Here is a 9,210-nt window from a genome sequence, read left to right as displayed (position 1 = left end):
CCACGATTAAACAATTTATTTAATTAGAACGTTGTTACACGTCGATATTCCTAGAAAATGGGTAATAAGTTTTCAGTATTCAAAATAGTTTTTAATAAAAGCGTAATAAGCATGATTAGTAAACGCAAACAGACCGTTAAAATGAATAAGATGTTCCTGCATTAGGAGGCCGGTTATATAGCTGAATTTTTCGGCTCATGCCACCATTGTAAATTTCCTGCAGTCGTTGCTCCCCACCAGTTCGTGATAGTTTTCTTATCTTGAAGATCATTGATATCTGATCTACGATGAAGTTTACCATCTTTGACTTGAAACAATGGGGTGTTATTCTTTCCTTTTACGTCCACAAATGGTATAAGGTCAGTGACATCACATGGATCCAATTCAATATCAGGATTATTGAAGGCTCGCCCTATTTGGTCAACTGAAATCTGAACCCCTTCCACAGCCAAATGGTAATTTCGCTGAAATATTTCATGAAATAAACAGTAAACAGCTTTCATAATAAACCATTTAGTCAAGTGAAGAAGATTAGCAGCAACGTACGACCTTAAATTTTATTACCAGGTTCAATGCCGATTTTATTATGCTGGATTCATTATCGCTGAACAGGTTATACATGAAATTCATAATAAAGATATCCGTGATCAATAATTTTTATTCTTACTTTGGGAACCAAAATACATGTGAATTTGTACTATACCATGCTTCGTGATTGTTCCAGTAATTCTATTACCTTGTTGCACTTTTTCATGAGCATTCCATCCCCATAAGCAATCCATTTATCTCCACGTACGTTGGTAACACGAAGACCAAAATTGTTGTCTTCATCATGCATGTATTTGCAAAGAAGATGGCCGATGTTGCTTGGAGTGACGTTCATTGCCAACTCGACTCTCGGTGTTCTGAAATGTTGGAACCTTGTGTGGCATTTATCAGCTAAATTATTGCCGAGTTGAACTTAATAATTATCTTAGTCAAATACTACTTAATTTGAGGCGAAGGGGAGAAAATTTCCTACCTGCAAAATATCTCTAAGCCTGAACAGGGCCTCTTTTAAGGAATTATAAGGCATTACCAAAAAGGGAGCTTTCCCTGGCGTAACCAAGTATAATGTTGATCGTGACCGAAAGAGGTACTTGGAAAATTACATTCAGCAATTAATACGTATTCTTTAACTAAAATTTTAAACTGGATTTTACTGGGGAAAAGAGCTACTTAATTTAATTACTCATACACATTTATCAAAAGAAGGAAATAGCACATAAAATTGCAGCAGAAATCTTCAGTCTTCTCGTACTGTACCTCAAATGTCCACTGGAAAACGCATCCGTAAGGAAATGACACGCAAACGCGTCAATTGAAAGAGCAATAGATAGCAATCGCTCTTTGTCTTCTCGACTTCGACCTGAAAAAATTGAAATAATTATCCTTGATAGATTCTTCTGAATAATTCTTTAAAAATATCGTAGAAATAACTTGATATTTTATTCTAAAAATTGCTACAAAAAATATTTAAATAATTTCAGTAATTTAATAATTTGGATTTAAATGTCTATGGAGACGTTAGTGGTTCAATGTCCAGATACATTACTCTAGATATTATGGATTTTAGGTCTCAGTTTACTAATGAATCTATACATAGAGAAAGTCTCTGCTTACGATATTTATTTTCTGGTAACTACAACATCCACTTTATTTTTTGAGTAAAAAAATGGGATTTTTTATATCTCGATCATTCTCAATCGGGAAAAATGTTAACTGTTTTCAATTAGGTAGTACACGCTTAGGATAGCTTATTATCATTTTGAAGAAGGTTATTTTAATGTATTAGAGGCGAAAATATTTTCTCTCCCCTCATTTCAACTCGATTAAAAACCTACCACCCTCCCTGGCTTTTTCAATAGCATACTCGTGACCGGCAACATATGCTATCTTAGCATTAGGCAAAAAATGATCGTAGTTTTTTTTAGCCAGTTTCATCATAATACCACTAATGATTGGTAAACCCGCTAACCACGCCCCACCAGTTGCCTCATCCCATTCCATATCATTATGGTGACATCCTTGTTTTGTGTCCTCGGTATCTTCAGCCATCATTTCCAATAGCTTATCCAGTCGCTCCTACAACAAATTCTCAACTATTCGAGTCATTTATGAAGTCACTTAACTCACTTCATGAGTAAAAATGCAAACGCAAGTGATAAAATTTTTTTGACGCTCCGAAACACTCAATAATGATTTTTATTACGCATTACTAATTCAATTTCGATTCTGATTGAAGGAAATACATAATAAAAAAATTATTGAATTCGGTTTTCGCATGATATCGAGAATTATCAAGCCTCAAACTTCAGCAAATAATGCAAACTTCGGCTTGATAATTCTCGATATCACACTCAACCTCATCCAATAATTGTTAATTATTATTTATTCAAAAAAATTCACAGCCTCTTATTGGCTAATAGCCATGTGTGAAATCGTCATGTCCAACCTGTGACAGCATAACGTGTAATACGACTTTTTAACGTGTGATAAATAGCCGTATCCCCCGTTATGACGTCACACTAATGGCGAAGACATCGACGTCCCAAAGGAGCGGGGAATGTGAAATCGACACAAATGGTTGTGGTAATGACAAACTAAGATTTGATAATTCTTCATATCATGTTCAACCTCATTCAATAATTTTTAAATATCACGCTTTAAATGAAACTCTAAAATCTCCAATGAACAAGCAAATAAAACAAAATTAAAAATACTCAGTGAATTCTTGAATTCAAATCTTCAAAATGAATTGAATTGACAAATATATTTAGTAATCTTCGAATCACAAAGTAATCACCTTTTTTTTATTTATTCAAACTGCCGGCCGGGAATATTGACGTGACAACGTCTGATGTATCATTAAACTATGGCCGTGATGGTTTAGTAAATGACTGCAGCTGTTTAGACTCAAATACATTAATATGGAGAACTACTGCATGTTCACTACAAACCTTGTGTTCGCCTTCATACGGGACGAGTGCAAGCGTAGCATAAGCATTTTTAAACCTCACATGAGCTCCAGAATCTGTTTGATCGCTTCTTAACAATGGATCAGCAATAGGAGCATCTGGGATGCCATAATAATCTCCTGCGAGAGCGATAACTTCGCCAAATGTCACAAGTGCGCCGTTTGGAAGAGTGAGGACGTTTTTCTTTCTGGGTTCTATAAATGATGGAATTATTATTTTTTGTAAATAACCACGAATTGGGTTATTTGAATGAGTTGAGATTGCAAAAATGGCTTAAAAGATTATCGGATAAGATAAATGCTTTGCTTTAAAGGAACCTCTAAGGAATGAAGGTAACTGAAATTATAAAATAATGCATGTATATAACGCGTGTTCTGATTAGTCGAAGCCCGGGTTTGGATCCAAACACGGAAATTTAATTCGCTTTTTGAGATCAAACTTGGACCAACCTTGTTTTTTTTTATTTTATAAAACAATTGCGTATTGATTTTCTCTGTTTGGATTGACTAAATCAAACACTTGGGAATGTTGCTCAAATTAGGAAAGCTCGCGTCACTCCTCGTGCAAAATTTTAAATTTCCACCTGTTTGTGTGAGCCTATCCAAACACAGAAGCTGTTAAGTAGCTGTTTAATGTTGATTTGTTTTATGGTGTGTTGTGTTTGTCTTGTGCTTGGGTTGTGATTGGTTTAAGTTGTTTTGCTGTTGTTGACTCAGTTTTGCTGTTGTTTTCATCGTGTTTCTTTCTTGCGTTTGTAATGTGCTATTATATAGAGGAAGTTAAGTTCGAGCTGTTTTTTATGTCGCGTTTGTGCTGTGTTCGGGTTATGTTGTCCCATATTTGTTTGAGTTACATTCGTGTGATGTTCATTTTGCATTGGTGTTTTATTAGCGTTGCGGTTGAGTTGTCTTTTGCTCTGCGGTTACGTTTGTGTGTAATTATAGTAGTAATATTAATAACGACTTTATTACAAAGGCTTTTCATTGCAATACAAATTTAAAACAATATAGAATTTATAAAACATTACTACAAAAAAGAATTATATATAATCACATCTATTTCTAATAGCAGCCGTGTTGTGCTTGTGTTGTGCTTGTGTTGTGCTTGTGTTGTGCTTGTGTTGTGCTTGTGTTGTGCTTGTGTTGTGCTTGTGTTGTGCTTGTGTTGTGCTTGTGTTGTGCTTGTGTTGTGCTTTTGTTGGGCTTGTGATGTGCTTGTGTTGTGCTTGTTGGGCTTGTGTTGCGCTTGTTGTGCCTGTGTTGTGCTTGTTGGGCTTGTGTTGTGCTTGTTGCGCCTGTGTTGGGCTTGTGTTGTGCTTGTTGCGCCAGTGTTGGGCTTGTGCTGTGCTTGTGTTGTGCTTGTTGGGCTTGTGTTGGGCTTGTGTTGTGCTTGTTGCGCCTGTGTTGCGCTTGTGTTGGGCTTGTGTTGTGCTTGTGTTGTGCTTGTGTTGTGCTTGTTTTGTGCTTGTGTTGTGCTTGTGTTGTGCTTGTGTTGTGCTCGTGTTGGGCTTGTGTTGTGCTTGTGTTGTGCTTTTGTTGTGCTTGTGTTGGGCTTGTGTTGTACTTGTGTTGCGCTTATGTTGTGCTTGCATATCTTGTGCTTGTATTTGTGCGAATATTTCATTGCGCTAAGTGGATTAAAAGCATCGTTGATTTTACCGTGACCGATCTCATGCAAGGATCAGACAAATCAATATATTAAAGCGAAAAACTGAACACAAAAACAAAGAAATTGAATATTATTTAATTAAATTATAATTACAATATATACTTTTTCTGAATCCCCAAAACCGTTGTGCAATTATAGGATCGATTTTATCAGGCACAGCCTCAATTTTTCGTACTAGAAACAGATTATTAAATAGTTTTAAAAGGCTATCAACACCTATATAGCTACAGCTCATGCGCATGCATGGTATGTATAAATTGTATATTTTGCTGTTCACCTTTATTTAATGCATCCACAAAATCCTTTCCTTTTTGCATTTTTTTTTCATGTTCTTTTGTTTCCTTAGTCAGAACAACTGATCTCCCAATTGCCCAATTTTTGTGCTTGTTAGTATTAAAACAGGTAATGATGGCATCGTTAATATCGTTGTGGTTCAAGGAATGAAATACATTTTCCTATAAAGGATACATGTAAATTTGATTAGTCAACAAACACTTTAATTGTTGAATCTTAAATGGGGGACCTTCACTTCGATTTAGGCCTGTTCGAATGCAATTCAAACAATAGATAATGAGATGATAATGAGGCTTAATGAGATTAATCATCACATATGATATTATCTATTGTTAGAATTGCATTCGACGCGACCAGAATCAGGGTTGCCAGATTGCTGAAAAAAGAATTCAAACATTGTTGTAGTCGGCCGTTTGATCTCTTTGTTTGAAACAATGAAATTATACTGTATAATACTATATTGCTATATTTGCACGTGTGCACGAATGTTATTGTTGGCATTGGCAAAGACGAAAACGTGTGTACATTTCACACAGTTTAGAAAAGAGTAGTTTCCGAATAACTGCAAACGCCTAATGTATTGTAATTCTAATTTCATGAGCATAATAAGTTCCACAGCCACAGGAATTGAATTGCAAATTAGCGGTAGCTGCTATGCAAATTACGCTTACGGTTATTTGGAGTCATTCACTCTATCTGAATTCCCTGTATATATTGAGTCGTAGCAAAGCTGATGATTTTGTCTTGCAATGTAAATTTCGAGCTATTATAATTATTCATGTTTTTAGAAATCTATTGTTTTCACAGTCAATGAGTGTGTATACAACTTAGTTATTCGGCTTATTCCACATTTTGAGAAACTACCATTACAGTTCATCAATCGTCTTAACCCTGACATGCAAAGTTATATATTTCACGATTAAAGCGCCTGGATACGAGGCTGATCCCTGACCGTGCCTTGACATCGCAGCCATTAGTAAACATGCCGTAATACCTCATTCTCAAGTAAAATGTCGAACAATTTGTCTAAAAATCGCTGGTCTTTTGAGGATAAGTGAAATCAGGCTTTGTCAAACGGATTTACGGTATGCAGCTAAGAATAACGAGAAAAAATAATCTGTACGCTAGATATAGCTATCCTCCTTTTAAGCAGTGGCACGGCATTGTATATGTTAGGGCTAGGTTATACGTCGCATTTTGGTCGCGTCGAATGCAATTCAAACAAGAGATAAAGAGATGGTGAACCTCATTAAGCTTCAATACCATCTCATTATCTTATTATTGAATTCCATTCGACTCGACAAAATCACAAAAATTCGACATATAACCTGGGCCTTAATAGTTAACCTGCAGTACGAGAACGAACGAGTAGTCTTATTTAACTGAACGAGAGTATACGTTCCACAATTTAATTATCATATTCGTTTGTAAACTTTAAGCCATAACCTGCATAATTTTGTCTTTGTCCTGTGATATCGTGTATATAGTTATATGGTTATATACAGGGTGAGTAAAAAAAACTGACACATGTGACAGAAGTTACCTAAAATATCTCTTGGGTATACGAAGCATATCAAATAAGTGAACCCATTATTTAACCTAAAACATAAAGTTTGTACCCTTTGGGAGTTAAAATGCATTCTAAGCTCCTTTTTTCTAGCACACGCGCCACGTCGAATTAGTTCAATTGGTTTAATAAACACTTTCGCATTAATTAACCACGTCCTGTTGATTGTACACATGGGTCTGTCATGGGAATTGTAAAATTCCAGCCAAGTTCGCGGTTAATTTGACTTTCAAAGGTGGCAGTTTTTTTACTCACCCTGTAAATATGACCATGCATGTAACAGGGTTAGGCAGATTTTCTGTTGCGCGCGCAGCGGCCATGCTGTATCAGATTTCCGGCCATTGGCATTGAATAAACATGTAGCACGGGAACGTGGCTGAAAGACTCCCTCGCATAATTGCTGTCATTTAATCTTGTGAATTTAACGCGGTATAAGACTTACATTAGGTTTATGTTTGGAAATTCATTCAATTAAGCCCGACCTAAAGTATAGCGCTCGCAGGCATCTTGAAATCGGGACCGGTTGTGCACAAGAGGTGAAAACCTGAGATTTACAGTTGTATCCTGAGCGTGGACGAACACAACTTATTCATTTTTTTTAATTTTAGTGACTCGTTGTATAAATATCTAGTCGCCGTGATCGCCTTTTGTCGTCGTATAGCTACATGTCTGATTTTCCTCTATAACTGCGATGACGACGTTTGTAAACGATTGTAAGCCATACAGGCTATACCTGGCCATTAATCAAGGAGTACGAATCAGGAATCACACAGGAAAGAGCGATAATTATACAGACAAATAAGTTGAATATTCACCTCTCGTTCTGCTTGACCCTCCTTGTCACCCATTTAGTTCAAAAGAAAGTCAGCGTTGTGCATCAACCAACCAATAATGATGTGCTCTTCTCACTATCAAGCAAAAGATAAATTGAACCAAAATGAAACATCTTATGACTTATGTATGTATGTAAACAGAAATCCCGAAACTTCCGGAATACAAGGAAAATATTTAAAGATTCTTTGTTCAGTGTTTCGTGGTCTTCCTGTGTTGAAATACTTCCTATATAGTAAGAATCAATATTGAAATCCTTGCAAAAGCGCTATAAATACTACAATATTGCAATACGCACATTAAAAGTTCAACCATTTACTAATATTTAAGGATGTATTTTTCTTTCTATATCCACATACCTTTATCAAGACGAGCTAGACGTCTAATTTGAGAGGGAGCGTATATACAGCAAGTTATAACACAAGATAAACATGCACAATGGCGTTCAAAAGTAGGGAGTTTAGGTTTTGTTCAACCATCGAGAGTATTAAGTCGAGAGTCGAGGGTTGATTTTCGGTAATTCGAAATTATTAAAAAAAATTTTTCAAGCATTGAAGTTTAACTGAACACTTACGCCAGTAACTCAATGATTTTCAGTGTGAGTGAACTTTTAGATTTATCCATGGGCAGGACCTGTAAAATTCTAAAACACTCTCACACTAATTGATTTTAATCTTCTCCTATCGTTTAATTCTATTGCGGTAATTTCAGCCGAATAACAGCTTGATTTCATTGTTTTTCCTAAATCTTTCCATTAAAAAAGCACAGTCTCACTGATCAGCAAAAACAAAATTTCTATGTCACACTAACACACAATGAAATGAATGAATCTGAGTGTTAATGAAATTTTGAATGCTATCGAGCCATATTGGTTTTTATGTCAATCGTTTTGTATTTTACGGAAACTTTGCAGCAGCAGTATAACTGTTATGTTGACATACTCTAAAATCCTAAGCCAATATATCATTTATCTTAAAAACAATCAAGGTGTAGGTTGTGGTTTCAGCAAGTGAAACTATACTGTCGTTTTAGAAGCACATAAAATTAATAAAGTGAGTACAGTAAGTTAGTAAGTTAGAAAGCTATTCGGTTTATTAGTTAATTTTCTAGTCGATCAATTAATTTTGAGCAAAACAATTCTTCCGCCGATGTGAACTGGATATTTTTCTGTTGAAAGTTTGTGAAACAAGGCTTTGAAATTCTAATTATCATGCACTGAAAACTGAAATGCAATTTTACAGCAAACTTATTCTTGTGCAAAACAAGCGCTTTGTTCATTAAATTAAATTTGCGTCCTTAGGTGTCACTTCTAATTCCCATAAGCCGGAAATTTTGATTTCAAGCAACCATTTTTAGCAGACGATAACTCGGTTATTTCTGGTCTTATATCAATACGAAAGATATAATCGAAACCCTAATAGGCTAGTGTTTATTGCCATATGAAAATTATATCATTTACTGTAGTATTTAATATGCAGCAGTCTGTCAAAGTTGAATTTGAATTTTTTTTGGACACCCGCGTTCTTCGAAACGGTCCAGCTGTGGATTTACATCCTGTCTTTAGAAACAGTCCAGCTGTGGCATTTACATCCAGTCTTTAGAAACAGTCCAGCTGTGGATTTACATCCTGTCTTTAGAAACAGTCCAGCTGTGGCATTTACATCCAGTCTTTAGAAACAGTCCAGCTGTGGCATTTACCTCCTGTCTTTAAAAACACTCCAGCAGTGGAGTTTACAACCAGTCTTTAGAACCAGTCCAGCTGTGGAATTTACATCCAGTCTTTAGAAACAGTACAGCTATGGAATTTACATCCTGTCCTTAGAAACAGTCCGG

At 35.8% G+C, this 9,210-nt stretch overlaps 1 protein-coding gene across 1 annotated transcript; it reads right to left on the bottom strand.

Annotated features, from left to right (window-relative positions):
• Positions 1-6: 6 nt before the first annotated feature.
• LOC114526132 lies at positions 7-7,485 on the bottom strand. Its single transcript, XM_028547639.1, has 8 exons — positions 7,362-7,485; positions 4,963-5,140; positions 4,788-4,859; positions 3,000-3,211; positions 1,884-2,124; positions 1,306-1,408; positions 737-905; positions 7-464 (listed from the first exon to the last, which is right to left on the bottom strand). The coding sequence occupies exons 1-8, from the start codon at positions 7,392-7,394 to the stop codon at positions 174-176; spliced, it is 1,299 nt and encodes a 432-aa protein (XP_028403440.1). The 5' UTR covers positions 7,395-7,485; the 3' UTR covers positions 7-173.
• Positions 7,486-9,210: the final 1,725 nt, after the last annotated feature.

Source organism: Dendronephthya gigantea, unplaced genomic scaffold (genome assembly GCF_004324835.1).
Source record: "Dendronephthya gigantea isolate DGI-Jeju-01 unplaced genomic scaffold, DenGig_1.0 000037F, whole genome shotgun sequence".
NCBI classification, from domain to species: domain Eukaryota; kingdom Metazoa; phylum Cnidaria; class Anthozoa; order Malacalcyonacea; family Nephtheidae; genus Dendronephthya; species Dendronephthya gigantea.
This window is presented reverse-complemented; position numbering and strand designations above follow the sequence as displayed.

What these genes read in the sequence shown, in the direction of transcription:
- LOC114526132 (XM_028547639.1), bottom strand. Translation starts at nt 7,394, where the DNA reads ATGGGTGACAAGGAGGGTCAAGCAGAACGAGAG. An exon ending in AGGGTCAAGCAGAACGAGAG is followed by an intron (nt 5,141 to 7,361) that starts GTGAATATTCAA and finishes TATCCTTTATAG; the next exon opens with GAAAATGTATTTCATTCCTT. An exon ending in TTTTCCAGTGGACATTTGAG is followed by an intron (nt 906 to 1,305) that starts GTACAGTACGAG and finishes CCAACATTTCAG; the next exon opens with AACACCGAGAGTCGAGTTGG.